Source organism: Oncorhynchus mykiss, chromosome 6 (assembly GCF_057628025.1).
Source record: "Oncorhynchus mykiss isolate SJ-2025 chromosome 6, ASM5762802v1, whole genome shotgun sequence".
In the NCBI taxonomy this organism is placed as follows: Eukaryota; Metazoa; Chordata; class Actinopteri; order Salmoniformes; family Salmonidae; genus Oncorhynchus; species Oncorhynchus mykiss.
Window position 1 is genome coordinate 1,942,907 of NC_143027.1, and position 21,559 is coordinate 1,964,465.

Here is a 21,559-nt window from a genome sequence, read left to right on the forward strand (position 1 = left end):
GCGGGTGAGGCGGCCGCCTCAGGTCAACGTGGAGTCTGCGGGTGAGGCGGCCGCCTCAGGTCAACGTGGAGTCTGCGGGTGAGGCGGCCGCCTCAGGTCAACGTGGAGTCTGCGGGTGAGGCGGCCGCCTCAGGTCAACGTGGAGTCTGCGGGTGAGGCGGCCGCCTCAGGTCAACGTGGAGTCTGCGGGTGAGGCGGCCGCCTCAGGTCAACGTGGAGTCTGCGGGTGAGGCGGCCGCCTCAGGTCAACGTGGAGTCTGCGGGTGAGGCGGCCGCCTCAGGTCAACGTGGAGTCTGCGGGTGAGGCGGCCGCCTCAGGTCAACGTGGAGTCTGCGGGTGAGGCGGCCGCCTCAGGTCAACGTGGAGTCTGCGGGTGAGGCGGCCGCCTCAGGTCAACGTGGAGTCTGCGGGTGAGGCGGCCGCCTCAGGTCAACGTGGAGTCTGCGGGTGAGGCGGCCGCCTCAGGTCAACGTGGAGTCTGCGGGTGAGGCGGCCGCCTCAGGTCAACGTGGAGTCTGCGGGTGAGGCGGCCGCCTCAGGTCAACGTGGAGTCTGCGGGTGAGGCGGCCGCCTCAGGTCAACGTGGAGTCTGCGGGTGAGGCGGCCGCCTCAGGTCAACGTGGAGTCTGCGGGTGAGGCGGCCGCCTCAGGTCAACGTGGAGTCTGCGGGTGAGGCGGCCGCCTCAGGTCAACGTGGAGTCTGCGGGTGAGGCGGCCGCCTCAGGTCAACGTGGAGTCTGCGGGTGAGGCGGCCGCCTCAGGTCAACGTGGAGTCTGCGGGTGAGGCGGCCGCCTCAGGTCAACGTGGAGTCTGCGGGTGAGGCGGCCGCCTCAGGTCAACGTGGAGTCTGCGGGTGAGGCGGCCGCCTCAGGTCAACGTGGAGTCTGCGGGTGAGGCGGCCGCCTCAGGTCAACGTGGAGTCTGCGGGTGAGGCGGCCGCCTCAGGTCAACGTGGAGTCTGCGGGTGAGGCGGCCGCCTCAGGTCAACGTGGAGTCTGCGGGTGAGGCGGCCGCCTCAGGTCAACGTGGAGTCTGCGGGTGAGGCGGCCGCCTCAGGTCAACGTGGAGTCTAGGTGTGGGGCGGCCGCCTCAGGTCAACGTGGAGTCTAGGTGTGGGGCGGCCGCCTCAGGTCAACGTGGAGTCTAGGTGTGGGGCGGCCGCCTCAGGTCAACGTGGAGTCTAGGTGTGGGGCCTCTAATTTTCTTATCCTTTCATCAACTCTGACCTACAAAGCAAGGGTCTGGCGAAAGGAATGTATCTTTACTGTCCCAGTGGTGAAGACCACAGTCTGTCCCAGTGGTGAAGACCACAGTCTGTCCCAGTGGTGAAGACCACAGTCTGTCCCAGTGGTGAAGACCACAGTCTGTCCCAGTGGTGAAGACCACAGTCTGTCCCAGTGGTGAAGACCACAGTCTGTCCCAGTGGTGAAGACCACAGTCTGTCCCAGTGGTGAAGGCCTATGGACATGGTGCCATTTCTGATGCAGACTTTATTACATATATAGTGCACTATTTTCTGCTTTACGGCCAAAAGTAGTGCACTATATAGGGATTATGATTCCATTTCGGGACACAGCCAATTGAAGGCTTCTGATAGAAGGCTCCTGTGAGTGACAAGACAAATCAGTCCAATGAGCTCACAGGGACCAGAGAATTAGTCCAATGAGATGATGTCTGAGATGCTGTTGGACCCTACCCCTCCCCCGGTAATAACCCCAGTTTGGTAAGAAGAGGTGGAGAAGAGGTGGGAACTGGTGTCGTATTGGCTAGAAGAGGACACCAGGCCGGCGCTAGTGGTGGCACCCTGCAGGCTGCTGGTCAGGCTATCCAGGAACATGGGAGCTCTGTAATGCTGCGGGTCACCTTGGATCAGCGAGAACAGATCCAGACCTAGGTGAGAGGGGGGCGGAAAAGATCGTTTCACACTCCTCCTCTGAACTCACAAGCTACATCGCAGACACGGGCTATTACCAGACATTTAGACAAAGCACGTCATTGTTTGATCGGCAGGACAAAAGAGGTCAAAGCTCCAACAAGGTTTGCCAGAAATACTGGTCGCAGGATTCACGTCAACGCATATTCCCTCCCCATTACGGAAACAAAGACTTACCCTGCATGTCCGTAGGGACGGTGGACAGGGTGGAGTGGTGGAAGGGGACTGTATAGTCGGCCAGTGAGTTCGTCAGGTAGGATGATGTGTCCAGGGCATGTACGTTTGGCAGGCACACCGTCGACGGCTGATAGGACAACACTCTGAGGATTAGAAACAGTCGAGAGATCCGAGTCAGACACAGCTTCATCACGTGGTTGATTTAAGGGGTCAATATGACCTCCAATCAAACACTAATTAAGTTACACCACACTAGTTACACCACACTAGTACACACTACTCACCCCTTGGCGTGCACCTCCTCGGTCTTGGACATGTAGAGGCATCGCTTCTTGAGTGGCGGGTCAGGGTCCTCCTCCTCCTCCTCCTCGTCCTCTGACGAGCTCTCTAGGGTCAGGTCGATCACGTCTGCCTTCTTATTGGTCGAGCTGGGCTCTCTGTGGGGAGGGACCACCGCACACTGACGTGCTGGGGGGAGGGGAGGGGGGGGACGAGATGAGATTATGGTTTGAAATGTATTAATCAACGGGTTAAACTGTCGGTAAGAAATTCTGCAATTCTATATGTGGTGTGTTAAGTGACTCAACATGCTCTGGGAGAATTCCACAGGAAGACGCAGTACTCTAACCCCGCCTTCTAACCCCGCCTTCTAACCACAGAAATGTCAATACATTGTGGCAGTTGTTAACCATGTGTAAACCCCCAATACTGTGCGTTATATTACCGATATGAAGCCAAAACATAGAGGTGGTGCCGTACTAAGAAGGTTCAAATCTGTGGGACACCCATTGGACATTTCCCCAGTACACACGTGCCCATTATATACACACACTTCATAGAAGTCAGCAGGATGAAGGCACCCCGTGTGTGTGTGTGTGTGTCTATGTCATTAGACATGCACATGTCTGAGGAGTGGACATGTCTGTTTATTTTTTGTGCTACGGCCTAATATTTACTGTTGCTACGGTTACGCCTATTGGGAATGTTCTAGAACATAGGTGCCCATTACACATTTAGGGCAATAGACACCACTAGACATGCACCTGTCTGGGGAGTGTTAAGGTTCTGATGTTTATACGCCGGAATGTGAAACCAAACTAACATGAGTGCACGGCAGAAAGATAATGGTGGCTAAATGCCAGAGGGGACGAATCATTAACATCATGAGGAGTTACTGTGTGTGATGGGAGAATGAAACCTGTTTAAGAAGTGTCAAGGCTGGATAGGCAATTACTTAATGAACCAGCTCAGCTTATATTACTTTAGTGTGTGTGTATATATAATAAAGTACTATATTATATTACTTTAGTATATTATATTACTTTAGTATATTATATTACTTTAGTATATTATATTACTTTAGTGTGTGTGTATATAATAAAGTACTATATTATATTACTTTAGTATATTATATTACTTTAGTATATTATATTACTTTAGTGTGCGTGTATATAATAAAGTACTATATTATATTACTTTAGTATATTATATTACTTTAGTATATTATATTGCTTTAGTATATTATATTGCTTTAGTATATTATATTACTTTAGTATATTATATTACTTTAGTATATTATATTACTTTAGTATATTATATTACTTTAGTATATTATATTACTTTAGTATATTATATTACTTTAGTATATTATATTACTTTAGTATATTATATTACTTTAGTATATTATATTACTTTAGTATATTATATTACTTTAGTATATTATTTTAGTATATTATATTACTTTAGTATATTATTTTAGTATATTTGAACGCTGAGGCGCCAGTATTTGAAATATTATTGACTGAATATTTCCACAACGCACCTTACTGCGAAACCCGCCAAAAATGGTGTTCTAATCTCTCTTTGCGATGGGTATTCCTCAACCTATCAGGATAAGATAGCTGTGACATTGTATTGCCAAGAAGGATGGGGAAGTCCCAGGGGTGTTTTTCCTTCGGTCATTGTTTTGAGAGACAAAGAAAACCAGCAGATTACAGAGTAGAGGCATGGGTTGGTCCAAATTCACCTCGCCACCCTAGCTCCATCGCGAGCGCTAGATTGGTAGCTGTAAGTGAATCCCTAACGCTGTTCGCTGAGGCAACGAGCCGGGTGAGTGGCAGGGCAGCATTGACTGTGATTAAAAATCACCAGAACTCAGTGGCTACAGCCCTACAATAGATAAATAACAGTGAATTAAAAATGTGTCCCATCCATCTCTGTGCAGCTGGCTAGCAGGACGTTAATTCACGGTCTCCAAGGCTAATTATTTGCTGCAGTTTATCCTCCCATCATCTACACCTCTGCTGTTTTCAACCAAGATCTCAGTGATCACTGCCTCATTGCCTGCATCCGTAATGGGTCAGCGGTCAAACGACCTCCACTCATCACTGTAAAACGCTCCCTGAAACACTTCAGCGAGCAGGCCTTTCTAATCGACCTGGCCGGGGTATCCTGGAAGGATATTGATCTCATCCCGTCAGTAGAGGATGCCTGGATATTTTTTTTAAATGCCTTCCTAACCATCTTAAATAAACATGCCCCACTCAAGAAATTTAGAACCAGGAACAGATATAGACCTTGGTTCTCCCCAGACCTGACTGCCCTTAACCAACACAAAAACATCCTATGGCGTTCTGCATTAGCATCGAACAGCCCCCGTGATATGCAGCTGTTCAGGGAAGCTAGAAACCATTATACACAGGCAGTTAGAAAAGCCAAGGCTAGCTTTTTCAAGCAGAAATTTGCTTCCTGCAACACTACCTCAAAAAAGTTCTGGGACACTGTAAAGTCCATGGAGAATAAGAACACCTCCTCCCAGCTGCCCACTGCACTGAAGATAGGAAACACTGTCACCACTGATAAATCCACCATAATTGAGAATTTCAATAAGCATTTTTCTACGGCTGGCCATGCTTTCCACCTGGCTACTCCTACCCCTGTCAACAGCACTGCACCCCCCACAACAACTCGCCCAAGCCTTCCCCATTTCTCCTTCTCCCAAATTTGCTCAGCTGATGTTCTGAATGAGCTGCAAAATCTGGACCCCTACAAATCAGCCGGGCTAGACAATCTGGACCCTTTCTTTCTAGAATGATCTGCCAAAATTGTTGCCACCCTTATTACTAGCCTGTTCAACCTCTCGTGTCGTCTGAGATTCCCAAAGATTGGAAAGCAGCTGCGGTCATCCCCCTCTTCAAAGGGGGTGACACTCTTGACCCAAACTGCTACAGACCTATATCTATCCTACCATGCCTTTCTAAGGTCTTCGAAAGCCAAGTCAACAAACAGATTACCGACCATTTTGAATCGCACCATACCTTCTCTGCTATGCAATCTGGTTTCAGAGCTGGTCATGGGTGCACCTCAGCCACGCTCAAGGTCCTAAATGATATCTTAACCGCCATCGATAAGAAACATTACTGTGCAGCCGTATTCATTGATCTGGCCAAGGCTTTCGACTCTGTCAATCACCACATCCTCATCGGCAGACTCGACAGCCTTGGTTTCTCAAATGATTGCCTCGCCTGGTTCACCAACTACTTCTCTGATAGAGTTCAGTGTGTCAAATCGGAGGGTCTGCTGTCCGGACCTCTGGCAGTCTCTATGGGGGTGCCACAGGGTTCAATTCTTGGACCGACTCTCTTCTCTGTATACATCAATGAGGTCGCTCTTGCTGCTGGTGAGTCTCTGATACACCTCTACGCAGACGACACCATTCTGTATACTTCTGACCCTTCTTTAGACACTGTTAACAACCCTCCAGGCAAGCTTCAATGCCATACAACTCTCCTTCCGTGGCCTCCAATTGCTCTTAAATACAAGTAAAACTAAATGCATGCTCTTCAACCGATCGCTACCTGTACCTACCCGCCTGTCCAACATTACTACTCTGGACGGCTCTGACTTAGAATACGTGGACAACTACAAATACTTAGGTGTCTGGTTAGACTGTAAACTCTCCTTCCAGACCCATATCAAACATCTCCAATCCAAAGTTAAAGTTACCTCTTTCCCTACTGTATTTTATTTATTTATTTTGCACCCCATTATTTTTATTTCTACTTTGCACATTCTCCCATTGCAAATCTACCATTCCAGTGTTTTACTTGCTATATTGTATTTACTTTGCCACCATGGCCTTTTTGCCTTTACCTCCCTTATCTCACCTCATTTGCTCACATCGTATATAGACAGACTTGTTTATACTGTATTATTGACTATGTTTGTTTTACTCCATGTGTAACTCTGTGTCGTATGTGTCGAACTGCTTTGCTTTATCTTGGCCAGGTCGCAATTGTAAATGAGAACTTGTTCTCAACTTGCCTACCTGGTTAAATAAAGGTGAAATAAATAAATAAAAATCATCAGAGTGAGTCAACACCAAACAGCAACAAAGTAACCAAACTCAGGTGTCGACCTAGTTTAGACAAACTGGTATTAGACTAGTAGGCTTCTGCGTTGCAGTTTAGACAAACTGGTATTAGACTAGTAGGCTTCTGCGTTGCAGCTTAGACTTTGTGAGAAAGGGTGTGGTGACCGCTGTGTGATTTGGTGCCATTATTGACAACGGATTAACATTGGAGAAGGTGGCGGACAGGTCAATCACTTGAAAATCAGATCTCAGAAACAGTAAATCCTGTCCTTATGAAATAAGTGTTCCTGAAAAGCTTCCCCGAATACAAAGTACAACAGGTTTCCTTAACACCCTACCGCACAGTACGCGTCACCACGGCGACAACACCCTACTGCACAGTATGTTCCAAACATATTACTCACTATATGACTGCTGCAGGGATTAAATGAACCCAAACGTAAAGGAGGCTCCGCACTAAGAACCTCCTATCAAATGAACCCAAACGTAAAGGAGGCTCCGCACTGAGAACCTCCTATCAAATGAACCCAAACGTAAAGGAGGCTCCGCACTAAGAACCTCCTATCAAATGAACCCAAACGTAAAGGAGGCTCCGCACTGAGAACCTATCAAATGAACCCAAACGTAAAGGAGGCTCCGCACTGAGAACCTATCAAATGAACAGAGGCTCCGCACTAGGAACAGCACATCTTATCGACACTTGAAGTCAAATATCGATATAATATAGTCCAATAATTATAACTGATGCGTACCTACAGATCCCCCCCCCCCCATCACTAGTAGATAACCTGTAGATATTTACAGCAGTGACAGGCTCATTGTAAAGGCTGAAACACATGGATACCGCCATCCAATGATTAATTGTTATTCCCGATTCTATGAATATATACATCTGGACTTACGTTCTATTTTTGGGATACAGGTTGAGGACACACTGAGGGCCTCTTTCCTTGGTCTCATGGGGCACCAGGTCCCATCCTCCTGGAACTTGATCTCATCCACATCGGAACAGTCGTTCAGAATCTCCATGAACAACCTGACAGACAGGAAGGACAGAGTTCCATGTTCCAACAACCTTCCGTTTGACATTCCATAGAACACTACAGTTCTACACCTTTCAGAGCTGCTTTTTAACCTCGGCTAAAACACGTTAACAGATCATTGCCGCGGTGATAACCGGTAAAAATCAATTTATATTTTTTATTATTGAAATAAAATGTATCTAATGAGAAGTCTAACAGTAGTTTTCCCCTCACCAACCTGTCGATGAGGAGGCTCTGGTAGCAGCCTTTTTCTCAGACAGGACAGACCCAGGTATTATGATGATAATTATTAGGAGAGAGGAACCAACCCGTCAATGATCAGGCTCTCGTAGGGGGCCTTCTTGTCACAGACAGGACAGACCCAGGTGGGCTTCTTCTCATTCATCTGCAGGTAGAGGGCTGCGTCGAAACACTGCAGGTGGGAACAGGTGAGAGCTCGACACGGCACAGTCAGACGCATCTTACCCAGCTGGAGAGATATGGGAGAGGGAGACGAGAGATGGGAGAGGGAGGGGAGAGATGAGGGAGGGGAGAGAGAGATGAGGGAGATATGGGAGGGAGGAAAAAGAAGAGGATAGTGAAAGAAGTAGAAGGAGAGTTAATAAATCAGTAAATCTTTCTGCAATGAAATGATATCAAACTGACTATCAGATGCACTTGTTTCCAGCAGGTTTTACTTACAGGGCACATGAGAGACACTCTCAGACTGGTTGTAGCAATCTCACTGTCAGGGTCTGCTGTCAGCTTCTCTTTTACTGCAAGAGGAAGATATCAGGGGCATTTACAGATTAAACACAGTAACGTGTGGAAGCAAGCGTGTGACCATATGAGCATGTGTGTGCGCTTACTCAGCGCTCTGGAGTGGTCTGGATTTCTGATGCCCTTCATCCTGAGCCTCTGCAGCAGTAGAGGTGAGGTGAGCTGTCTCACCAGGTACACCAACACAGAGTACGTCTGAAACAAGTCAGGAATTGAATTATACGTCTCTGCTTGAACAACATCAGGCTGATGACGGCTATAATGCAGAAAGTTGCCACTACTATAAATAAAATAATGAAGAGTACGTTGATCCTCAACGTTAGTTGCTTACCTTTCCGATTTCAGGTGCCCACGTTATAGAGATCTGATTGGGTACTGCAGAGGACAATCTGACCAATGAGGTGATGTTTAGAGGTCTTCCTGGTCTCTTCTGTTCCACTCCATTTTTAGGGGGAGGGGCATAACCCTAAAAACAAAACATGACAGTATCAGCATTACCAACTTCTCCATCAAGTTCTTTCCTTTAAAAAAGTTGAGCTTATGCTGCAACCGTTAGTGGTAGATGGTGTGGTGCAACGACAGAATGCCACCATCACAAGAGGGAGTTAGAACGCTGATCTATCAGTCGTCTAAACTGTGGAAATTAATGCAGGTGTGAATGCTTTAGTCTGACAATCTCTCCTCTCTGCCACTAGAGTTCTGCATCAGCAAAATAATGTATTAGCTGGCGGCGGTCCTGGAGTTGAGGGAACTTGGGTAAATACAAAACGGCTCAATTACACTTGATATGTGGACGGACATTTTTTTTTTTAAGTGGGCAGTGGGCTTTTGGTTTCTCTCCCTCTAAAAACAGAAATAAAATCACTGTAAATAACAAACAGGCTTTATTCGCCACAGAGTGGATTAGTGAGTCTATATAAAAGGGGAGTTTCTGAAACACGGAGTCCTTATTTGGCGACGTTAGACTACTGATAGATGATGTGGTCAGTCAGAGTTGAGTTCTATTGTAAAGTTTAGCCCAATGGTAAAAAAAAAAAGGGGCAAACTTTCAATGTATTCCATACTTGAGTACTCTAAAATGTAAATTTCTAACTCAATATCATAGACCAGATTTGCCCCAACGAAAAAAATGCATTAACCCGTAGAAATATATGAATTATTAACCCTGCATTGTAAATTGTATAAAAACCCCTTAGATATTAATATAGAGTCCACAAAAATGTTATTAAATCTACAAAGGCATTTATTGATCTGCCAGTATTTTCCATTTAGATTCCGGTAAACTCTGATGTTTCCAACCAACATTCATTATTGGATTATTCACCGTGGCAACCACAAGTTAGTATTAAAAATTAAACTTATTTCTCCGTGGCTTTTGTGGAGATCAGACCGTTTTCATTTGCAGGAATTTGTGCATTTTTTACCAAATGCAAGTCAGAACAAATACTTCTCACTTTAATAATATCCCTGTTATATTTAAATACACATGTATTGTATGTAGAGGGTTAACTTTCTTCACTAGTTATTTTTTTGGAAGCATTTTGAAAACATGTTTTCAAACACTTTTTTCATTAAGTTTGGCAGGCCGTGAACAATTGCAGACAATGTTTCCACTCTGAGAACAGTAAATTAATAATTAATATATTCATTCAATACATTGGAATACAAAAGAAGCCATCCACCCTTGATGGGCTATAAGCAGGACAATAGACTTGATTCATTTAGGGACTTTAAAATGTATTAAATGGATGTTTGAGAGGCATGTCACTCCAACCATCTCTTTGCATAACCCACCACATGCATCGTTTTCTAACCTCATCTGGATGGACCCATAACGAATTACTGTGGGAATAAACATCAATGAATGACAGAAATATTAGAATAAAGTAGGCTAATGAAGGCAACAAATCGTTGCTTACTGAAACACCCAAAGTCATCCAATTGTTACAAAAGGATTTAAAGCAATAACCAACCCGCGTGTGGTCAACTATTTCAGCACCGTTTCGCACTGCTCTGAGACAAGCATGGGGACTGGTCTTGATAAATCAATTAGATTTTTATTTTCACAGAATCTCCGTTTGGGTATTGGTTAGACTAGAATTAGGGTGTGGAAATGTTAGGATCATTTTGCTCTTCACTCAGTCACTTAATAACCTAGGCCTCCTCCTGACCAGCCACATTGTACAGCGCCATATTGACCTAATGAAAACCCTGAGGCCTACATAGGCTACTGTAAAATGCATTTGTTGGTCTTGGAATAGAAACACCACAATATTAATAATTTAATTAAGCAACATTTCTAACATTATAAACACAACGAATACAATAATTTAAAAATAAATTATCAATCCCACAGTCTGTTCTAACAAAAAGACGATTTGAAGTCTCACAGCAAATATTAAAAACAGTCAATATTAATTGTTAACAGTATTAATTGTTTAATTAAAGGTTCCCGGTGTGATTTTTTTTATATAACTAAAATGCTTGACTGTATTTAAAGATATGGATGACCTGTATGCTTTATGTAGCCTTATAAAGCAGGCCTTTATGCCAATAAGTAAGTTACGCTATAACAGCTACAGTGAACAGGACTCTTAAACCTACAGCACCAAGCCATGTCAATAACGTCACTTCTCAAAGATGCCCTCCGGTGGTGGCAACAGCTGACAGTTAAATAACATGGAATTCTACAGCACCATGCAAGCTGTATGATGCAACTTTTTTTTAGAGAAACACTATGTTAATGTTTTTTTTTTAAAAGTTACTTTGTTATTCATATAACCGCATAGAAATAAAATAATGTTTATGAATTATATCAGGGCCCATATTCACAAATAGTCTCACAATAGACAGTGCTGATCTAGGATCCGTTTTGCTGTTTAGATTATAATGAACAAGATAACATGGACAGAAGAGACCTGGTCCTAGATCAGTTGAGAAACCAGTACATACCGGAAGGGGGAACAGCTTCCCATTGACTTTAATGCAGAGACTGTTTGGGTAGTTGTCTTCTTGGGGACAACTGGTTTCTGAAAGACAGAACCTAAAAAGGGAGCAGAAAGACAAACATTTCCCAGAAAGCAGTTTTAGTAAATCTGTTCCTGGTGCTCGAGGCGTCTACATGCGCACTGGAACCACATTCATTACATTCTCACCTCAGTTGTATCTGAACCATATAGTCTCTTCTGCCGCCTGGTAAAAAGTCCCTTTAAGAAAGAACCAATACAATTAGAAACAGAACTAGGAGTATAGCAGGGTAAAAGTAGAGTAGGAGGTTAGCGTGGTAGGAATAGAGCAGGGTAGGAGTAGAGCGGGGTAGGAGTAGAGCAGGGTAGGAGTAGAGCAGGGTAGGAGTAGAGCAGGAGTGTAGCAGGGTACACTAGAGCAGGAGTATAGTAGGGTAGGAGTAGAGCAGGAGTATAGCAAGGTAGGATGTTAGCGGGGTAGGATTATAGCAAGGTAGGAGTATAGCAGGAGTGTAGCAGGGTACACTAGAGTAGGAGTATAGCAGGGTAGGAGTACAGCAGGGTAGGAGTAGAGCAGGTGTATAGCAAGGTAGGAGGTTAGCGGGGTAGGAGTAGAGCAGGGTACGCTAGAGTAGGAGTATAGCAAGGTAGGAGTATAGCAGGAGTGTAGCAGGGTACACTAGAGCAGGGTGTAGCAGGGTAGGAGTAGAGCAGGGTGTAGCAGGGTAGGAGTAGAGCAGGGTAGGAGTAGGGTGTAGCATGGTAGCAGTAGAGCAGGGTACGCTAGAGCAGGGTGTAGCAGGGTAGGAGTAGAGCAGGGTAGGAGTAGAGCAGGGTAGGGTAGGAGTAGGGTGTAGCAGGGTAGGAGTAGAGCAGGGCATCGTTTTATAGTGAAATCGAGGAGGCCATACCTGGAGATGCACACCTCCCTGACTTGTTGAGGCGTCAAGGCGAAGATGAAGTACTTATCTTGGTTGTATCGCTGAACACCACTGGCTCCTAATAAAGAAGTCAGATTGTGACAAGATGCAAAAAAAAAAAAAAAACATTCAGACACTTCATTGCAGTCTTTGGTCAGTAATGTCAAGCCTGGCCAGTATCCAGATTACCAGAAATCTATTAATGATATTGACAACAACAATCACTCGACCTATGACAGGATGGTTTCACACTCAAAAAAAAATGGAATAGACAACAAGAAAGGGACAGATTGTGACCAACATGAACAAACGACACCCAATCAGACTTTAGCAGTAAATCATTCACGTCACCAGAAACATAAAGCCCAGTAATATGGCAGAGGTCCACCTAGATTGATTTACCAGAGACACACTGACCCAAGCTGGAGGGTTTGACGAGGATATCCAACACGTCGTAGAATGGGAGAGACTTCATCTGGATGTCTGGGTGGACTGGAGGGATGAGAGGGGCGGGCTGCTGGAGGTTCATCCTCAACTCCTTATTGGTCTCCTCGTCAAGCACCAGCGAATCACCAGACAAGACCAGTGAATCAGAGACCAGGTCAGAGTCCAGGGTCACAACTCACCAAGATAAAACCTCCCTCTGCCTAGAAGAATGTTGACTTGATGGACGCTAAGTCAGGGAGACTACTGTCTACCGCCTTGCGATGGCACAGGTGATTCAATTCCTTGATAGTGGGCTGGACTGCAGAAGGCGTTCTTTAGGGGGTGCTTGCGTCCGCTCGTGTTTTTTAACACTTGTAGCTACGACACTCCGAAACTGGATACCATGCTCTGGAAGACATGAGGATACACATGTCAATATAAGGCAGAAATGTTCATCTGTTTAAACAGTGTAAAGAATGACGAGGCTAGTCGTCTGTTTGAACAGTAAAGAATGACGAGGCTAGTCGTCTGTTTAAACAGTGTAAAGAATGATGAGGCTAGTCGTCTGTTTAAACAGTGTAAAGAATGATGAGGCTAGTCGTCTGTTTAAACAGTGTAAAGAATGATGAGGCTAGTCGTCTGTTTAAACAGTGTAAAGAATGATGAGGCTAGTCGTCTGTTTAAACAGTGTAAAGAATGACGAGGCTAGTCGTCTGTTTAAACAGTGTAAAGAATGACGAGGCTAGTCGTCTGTTTAAACAGTGTAAAGAATGATGAGGCTAGTCGTCTGTTTAAACAGTGTAAAGAATGATGAGGCTAGTCGTCTGTTTGAACAGTAAAGAATGACGAGGCTAGTCGTCTGTTTAAACAGTGTAAAGAATGACGAGGCTAGTCGTCTGTTTAAACAGTGTAAAGAATGATGAGGCTAGTCGTCTGTTTAAACAGTGTAAAGAATGACGAGGCTAGTCGTCTGTTTAAACAGTGTAAAGAATGATGAGGCTAGTTGTCTGTTTAAACAGTGTAAAGAATGACGAGGCTAGTCGTCTGTTTAAACAGTGTAAAGAATGACGAGGCTAGTCGTCTGTTTAAACAGTGTAAAGAATGACGAGGCTAGTCGTCTGTTTAAACAGTGTAAAGAATGACGAGGCTAGTCGTCTGTTTAAACAGTGTAAAGAATGACGAGGCTAGTCGTCTGTTTGAACAGTAAAGAATGACGAGGCTAGTCGTCTGTTTAAACAGTGTAAAGAATGACGAGGCTAGTCGTCTGTTTAAACAGTGTAAAGAATGATGAGGCTAGTCGTCTGTTTAAACAGTGTAAAGAATGACGAGGCTAGTCGTCTGTTTAAACAGTGTAAAGAATGATGAGGCTAGTCGTCTGTTTAAACAGTGTAAATGGGCCATGCTTGAGCACTGTTATGCGTGTACTTCCTTTTTTCCCCCCTTACAATCCTTATTATATGTGACCGCTAAGTATCTAAAATTGTTGAGAATAAGGTCAGAGCCATTAGACCAGATCAAACTCCAACCCTGTTCCTGGAGAGGTACTCTCCTGTAGTTTCACACTCCAACCCTAATCTAGCGCACATGATTCTAATAATTAGCTGGTTGATAAACTGAATCAAGTTAGTCACAACTGGGGTTGGAGCAAAAACCCACAGCAGGGTACCTCTCCAGGAACAGGGTTGGAGCCCTGTCCTAACAACTGTGATCAACTCAGCTAGCAAACCTAGCGAGACCAATAACGCATCTGGGGTGTATTCATTACTCCTATTGTTGCAAAACATTTCGCAACAGAAACAGTTTACGGCAAACGCTGTCGAGTTCCATTTTGTTCTTAAAACAGAAGTTGTAGTTCAGTGGTGTCTCCTTTTAACCCTTTGACACGTACGATCACATGTTTGTGATCATGTTTTTTTTTGTGATCAACTATGTGATTGGTACAGTAGCAACAAAAAAAACACACATAAGCAGCGACCTAACAGCTAGACTTGTTTACAATGTACCACATCTCTAGTGAGCACAAGGGACTAATGTAATGTCGTTTAAAAAAATAAATGTGTCAGCTAAACTAACAGCAGCTACATTCTTTATGATGGCAGCCATGTTTGTTTTAATTTAACAAGCGAAAACTCCCTAATCCATTCACTATAATGCCGCATTCAAAACAACCTCCGACTTCTGAGAATAAACTGGGGAAATCTATTTGAAAGGTCGTCCAGCTTGGAATTCAAACGTTCTAGAGCTCCGACCTGAAGGATGCCATGATCTAACCTTTTATTTTTCAGAGTTCCCGGATTTAAGAATACACGGGGGGCAAACACAGAAGTTCATAAATTTAAGAATAAAACCCTTGGAAATAGATACCTGGGCTCCATGTCTGAAATAAAACAGAATCGAGGTCAAATAACTTTTGTTATTCCATGATTTGTAACGCAATCTCGCAGGTCAGTTTTATCATTTGGCTAGGGAAAACACGATTTTACTATTTCAACAACCTTTAGCCTAATGTGTAGAATAATGTAGACTAAAGAGCACAATTTAGGTTGTTACATTACATCGACTTTTTACAGGAATATACTGTATAGTTAGTAATAGTTGAAGTTTGTATTTGTGAACACGTTTTGGAAGGAGAACGGTAACTGGTCCACCCACGTAACATCCCGTAGATGGCGCCAACGCATAAACCTAGATAATTCTGTCTAGCTCCATTGTTTAAGATAATGTTACCGTAAACCTCGCTTCACTCATACCACGGTCTCTGCATACAATATAGCTGATTACACGCACCATTCAATCTGATCAAACGACCTCACTTTGTTGCTTACAGGACTTCATCCTCATTATCCTCGACCAGGCTAAAACCTCTCCAAACCATAATACTAACCGCGTTGGGTGACACATCTTCCTCACTAGGTGACGACGCAGTGGTGATAAATTAAATTAATTTTAAAAATGTTTAACTAGTATTTAGGATGTCAGCCTTTTGCCGGATTATGTAATACATGCTCATACTCCGCTCACTTTTTTAATGCCACTATTGTATCAAATCCACCGGATTTAAGGCCTCAGGTTTTACCGCTCTCACACAGACAACCCCTCAGACAGGCTAATACCAAAGCCTCTTTCAGATAATATATATATAATAATTACACAATAATACTATAGATAATCACTGCTACAGGAAGACAGTTTAATAAAGCCTCATGAAGCAGACTGCGGTATTGATACGTTGAGCAGCATTGAATCCCGGTACCGCATGTAGAAACTAATCACCCTGTCAGGACCGTAGATAACATTTCGAATTTACGCGGGACGAGCTTAAGAAAATAAAAATACTGGATGAAGTCGGGATTTCACTCCAATTTAGGAGCATGGAAGAAGAGATCATTTATAGACATAAGCAAGTTTGTGGCACATACTTTGCAGACAATTCAGATTGGCAACGCATGGAAACCATACAATTAAAAATATTCTACAAACTTCCATTTATGAACCTAACAGCCTTTTAGGTAACGTTAAAGCGATGAGTAAACTGTTTTTATTTTATTTTTATTTGCAAAACGTTTCGCAACAGAAAAGGTGTAATACATACACCTCTGACTCGATTGGTGGCTAGTTAAACGTTGGCTAGCTCGCTAACTAGCTGCTATACAAGTTAGCTTTCATGTAGCTAACTAAAGTACCTTATATCGATTATTATATGACAGTAATGTTTACAAAAATGTAAATAGTGGCGGCCTGAAAACTTGTCTACAAGCTAAAAAATCCCCTGGAAGTACCCGGACTTATTTTATACCCATGTGTAGTTAGCCAACAGCTGTCCGTATCTAGCTATGCTAATACTATGCTATGCTAATACTATGCTATGCTAATACTATGCTATGCTAATACTATGCTAGTCCACACATTTTGAATGTTAATATAGGTAACAGATAACATGCGGCCTGTTATATGCAGTAAAACAGTGTTTAACTATATTAGCTAGTTAATAAAACTATATAGTGACTTTGCCCTTTACTAACCCGATGGCTAATTGTTCGGAAGCGGCATGTTAACTAGGTAAAACAACAGACATGCCTCATTCCACAGTTTATACATGTTTCCCCCCACCCCTGCTACATAAAAGAAAGTCCAGCGCCTGTAAAACCTTAAACGGACACGAAACATTTATTTAAAAAACAAAATAGCGAAATCAACCCTTGTGCAGCAGCCTATGATTATATATATTTGTTTTTGCCTACCCGTAGCGCCTTAAATTCCGCCACTTTCTCGTCCGTCGGACCGGAGACCTCCACGTCATGTGACCAGGGGGGTGGGGGGGTTTCTTCTTCTTCTTCTTCTTCTTCTTCTTCTTCTTCTATGGGGTTTAACGGCGGTTGGCAGCCAATGTTAATGGTTGCATTACCTCCACCAGCTGGAACCTGGGGGGATTAAATAAGAAAACTAAAATTGCAGTCCAAACTGCACACCCTATCTCCTCAGCCCTCAAATTAAGTGGACACTACTGATGACGTCTGACGAGTATACACTTGCAAGGCAAGGGGGGAGAGGAAGGAATTGTTTTTTTTAAAATGGATCCCCCTTGCCCGGAAATTCGTCACTAGTTCATTCCGCAATGATTGTGTTTTCAGGTAGCTTGTGGACGCTTTATATGCGTTGCAGTCAAGTATGATTAATATATAAGTATTAATATACACCTACTGTATGATAGCTAGTAAATGTATTAGCTAACTAACGTTAGCCTGCCTACTGTATGATAACTAGTAAATTTATTAGCTAGCTAATGTTAGCCTGCCCAGCTGGAACTTCTGAGGAAGGAAAATGTTTTATTTCTACAATTTCCAAAAGATAACCAAACAAAAATATCATTATTTTTACGAGACGTGTTTGTGCATTAATATATATATATATTTTTAAAACGTATTTACATTAGTTTTTACTAACACTTGTATGTTTTTTTGTTTTGTTTTTGTTTTCGATTTTTTGTTTGAATTTTTACCCCTTTTTCTCCCCAATTTCGTGGTATCCAATTGTTGTAGTAGCTACAATCTTCTCATCGCTACAACTCCCGTACGGGTTCGGGAGAGACGAAGGTTGAATGTCATGCGTCCTCCGATACACAACCCAACCAGCCACACTGCTTCTTAACACAGCCCGCATCCAACCCGGAAGCCAGCTGCACCAATGTGTCGTAGGCTACACCGTGCAGTGGACAGGTCATAATACCCATAAAACTTAGTGGTAAAACCCAGCAATATTCCAATTGTTTTTTTCACGATTCATTTTTGAGTCTGGGATTTTAGAACTACTTCATATAAGGTCTGTGTTTGGTCGATGGAACAGTAGTGGAAAGGGTAGTAAGTTTTAAGTTCCTCGGTGTTCACATCACAGACAAACTGAATTGGTCCACCCACACAGACAGCATCGTGAAGAAGGCGCAGCAGCGCCTCTTCAACCTCAGGAGGCTGAAGAAATTTGGCTTGTCACCAAAAGCACTCACAAACTTCTACAGGTGCACAATCGAGAGCATCCTGTCGGGCTGTATCACCGCCTGGTACGGCAACTGCTCCGCCCACAACCGTAAGGCTCTCCAGAGGGTAGTGAGGTCTGCACAACGCATCACCGGGGTAAAACTACCTGCCCTCCAGGACACCTACACCACCCGATGTCACAGGAAGGCCATAAAGATCATCAAGGACAACAACCACCCGAGCCACTGCCTGTTCACCCCGCTATCATCCAGAATGCGAGGTCAGTACAGGTGCATCAAAGCTGGGACCGAGAGACTGAAAAACAGCTTCTATCTCAAGGCCATCAGACTGTTAAACAGCCACCACTAACATTGAGTGGCTGCTGCCAACACACTGACTCAACTCCAGCCACTTTAATAATGGGAATTGATGGGAAATGATGTAAAATATATCACTAGCCACTTTAAACAATGCTACCTAATATAATGTTTACATACCCTACATTATTCATCTCATATGTATATGTATATACTGTACTCTATATCATCTACTGCATCTTTATGTAATACATGTATCACTAGCCACTGTAACTATGCCACTTTGTTTACATACTCATCTCATATGTATATACTGCACTCAATACCATCTACTGTATCTTGCCTATGCCGCTCTGTACCATCACTCATTCATATATCTTTATGTACATATTCTTTATCCCCTTACACTTGTGTCTATAAGGTAGTAGTTTGGAATTGTTAGCTAGATTACTTGTTGGTTATTACTGCATTGTCGGAACTAGAAGCACAAGCATTTCGCTACACTCACATTAACATCTGCTAACCATGTGTATGTGACAAATAAAATTTGATTTGATTTGATTTGGTCTCACAATGGTGTGATGTTTAGATAACCTGGTCTGTGTTTGGTGTTGTCTCACAATGGTGTGATGTTTAGATAACCTGGTCTGTGTTTGGTGTTGTCTCACCCTGGTGTGATGTTTAGATAACCTAGTCTGTGTTTGGTGTTGTCTCACCCTGGTGTGATGTTTAGATAACCTAGTCTGTGTTTGGTGTTGTCTCACAATGGTGTGATTTTTAGATAACCTGGTCTGTGTTTGGTGTTGTCTCACAATGGTGTGATGTTTAGATAACCTGGTCTGTGTTTGGTGTTGTCTCACCCTGGTGTGATGTTTAGATAACCTGGTCTGTGTTTGGTGTTGTCTCACCCTGGTGTGATGTTTAGATAACCTGGTCTGTGTTTGGTGTCGTCTCACCCTGGTGTGATGTTTAGAAAACCTGGTCTGTGTTTGGTGTTGTCTCACCCTGGTGTGATGTTTAGATAACCTGGTCTGTGTTTGGTGTTGTCTCACCCTGGTGTGATGTTTAGATAACCTGGTCTGTGTTTGGTGTCGTCTCACCCTGGCGTGACGTTTTGATAACTGTGTAATTCTCTCTCGGACAAGCTGAGTTTTATCAATATATTCACCTCAATTTGCTCTCAACAATTTGAAATGCTGATTTACAACAGAGAAGACCTCAGCAAGACTACAAATTCCTGCAGGAAGCTCCTGCACGTCATCTCTAGCCGACACTGTTAGCTACCGTTCACCAGCGGGATCAGAGACCTGTGTCCAATCAATGCACTTCTTATGTCCCCGCCGTGTCTAGTCTTGACCGTTCGTTCATGCAGCTTTACTATTCTGATCAGAGTTCTGATCATGGATTTCCGAACACATCATGCATCTACATGTAAATGTGTCCACAGTGTCTGGATTTACTTTTCCCGAGTTATATTCAAATGCCAGTATGCATTCTACAAACAGTGGAATGGGCATAATATGAAAACAACACAACACAACAACAACTGATGGCAGTAGCTAACTACTGTAGCTAACTAAGCAGCTACCCTCTGTACCTAACTACTGTAGCTAACTAGCCAGCTAACTACTGTAGCTAACTAGCCAGCTAACCTCTGTAGCTAGCAAGCAACGCTAAAGGGTTTGCAAACAGGTTAGCATAACTCAAGACAAAAAATAAATCATGTTTTCTACATATTAGCTAGCTGGCTGGCATTTATGAGTACAGTGAACACACTCCTCACATGTTAGGAACGTATTTTTTCTAATGTTAATGAAAAGGTGCCTCTCGGTCTCAAAACACATGTGGGAAGATTGTTTCTGTGGGACACGTTTTCTGAAGACATGTAGGAGGAGTGCTGGTGACATCGCCCACTGTATGCGCATTTCGGTAGTCCAGACAGAGGTGAAATCTGCACACAATGCATCCTTCACCACCACCTGAAGTGGCCAGCCAGATCTGAACACAATGCATCCTTCGCCACCACCTGAAGTGGCCAGCCAGATCTGAACACAATGCATCCTTCGCCACCACCTGAAGTGGCCAGCCAGATCTGAACACAATCAGACCACCTAGACCCGTCTTTTCAATGCGGTCTTCGTTTTCTGATAGCAGAACTCGCACGTAAGTGTCAAGTTTAGACACAACCAGTCTTAGCTAGCCACTGACTACACTCTAGTTTGCTAGTTAGCAGAACAGTAGATACAAAAATTGCTTTTGTTTTACTTAGCCTAGATAATTGTTTGTACAGTTAATCGAGTTTGATGTCTATTTCCAGTGGCAACCCAACATTCAGAGCCCCACCTGTTTTTGTTAGTTTGTGTCACATATCAGTTTGCAAACAATGTAAAAACACATTTGTTGAGTGAATAAAGTCACAAACAAACATGGTCTCTTTCTTGCTTTCTTGAGTAAGGCAGCTCCAACATGCAAGTGTTTCAGCCTAGCTCAGTGCTTTCTGTGGTGGTATTTGTATTTATTATAGATCCCCATTATTTCCTGGCAGGGCAGCAGCTACTCTTCCTGGGGTTTATTATGGATCCCCATTAGTTCCTGCCAAGGCAGCAGCTAGTCTTCCTGGGGTTTACTATGGATCCCCATTAGTTCCTGCCAAGGCAGCAGCTACTCTTCCTGGGGTTTATTATGGATCCCCATTAGTTCCTGCCAAAGCAGCAGCTACTCTTCCTGGGGTTTATTATGGATCCCCATTAGTTCCTGCCAAAGCAGCTGCTACTCTTCCTGGGGTTTATTATGGATCCCCATTAGTTCCTGCCAAAGCAGCAGCTACTCTTCCTGGGGTTTATTATGGATCCTCATTAGTTCCTGCCAAGGCAGCTGCTACTCTTCCTGGGGTTTATTATGGATCCCCATTAGTTCCTGCCAAGGCAGCAGCTACTCTTCCTGGGGTTTATTATGGATCCCCATTAGTTCCTGCCAAGGCAGCAGCTACTCTTCCTGGGGTTTATTATGGATCCCCATTAGTTCCTGCCAAGGCAGCAGCTGCTCTTCCTGGGGTTTATTATGGATCCCCATTAGTTCCTGCCAAGGCAGCAGCTACTCTTCCTGGGGTTTATTATGGATCCCCATTAGTTCCTGCCAAGGCAGCAGCTACTCTTCCTGGGGTTTATTATGGA

The 21,559-nt window shown here is 43.8% G+C and overlaps 1 protein-coding gene across 3 annotated transcripts; it reads right to left on the minus strand.

Annotated features, from left to right (window-relative positions):
* Positions 1–276: 276 nt before the first annotated feature.
* On the minus strand, positions 277–17,734 carry LOC110525143 (E3 SUMO-protein ligase PIAS2). Of its 3 annotated transcripts, none has more exons than XM_036979194.2 (13): positions 16,840–17,144; positions 12,590–13,006; positions 12,164–12,251; positions 11,442–11,492; positions 11,239–11,329; positions 8,618–8,752; positions 8,376–8,481; positions 8,209–8,282; positions 7,836–7,996; positions 7,387–7,520; positions 2,397–2,580; positions 2,113–2,255; positions 277–1,892 (listed from the first exon to the last, which is right to left on the minus strand). In XM_036979194.2, the coding sequence occupies exons 2-13, from the start codon at positions 12,699–12,701 to the stop codon at positions 1,657–1,659; spliced, it is 1,515 nt and encodes a 504-aa protein (XP_036835089.2). In that variant the 5' UTR covers positions 12,702–13,006; positions 16,840–17,144; the 3' UTR covers positions 277–1,656. The 3 variants fall into 3 exon arrangements, with proteins under 3 accessions (XP_036835089.2, XP_036835088.2, XP_090095391.1); XM_036979193.2 differs by having other exon boundaries at positions 288–1,892; positions 12,575–13,006; positions 16,840–17,734; XM_090239265.1 differs by lacking the exon at positions 12,590–13,006 and having other exon boundaries at positions 533–1,892; positions 16,840–17,094.
* Between the last annotated feature and the right edge of the window lie 3,825 nt (positions 17,735–21,559).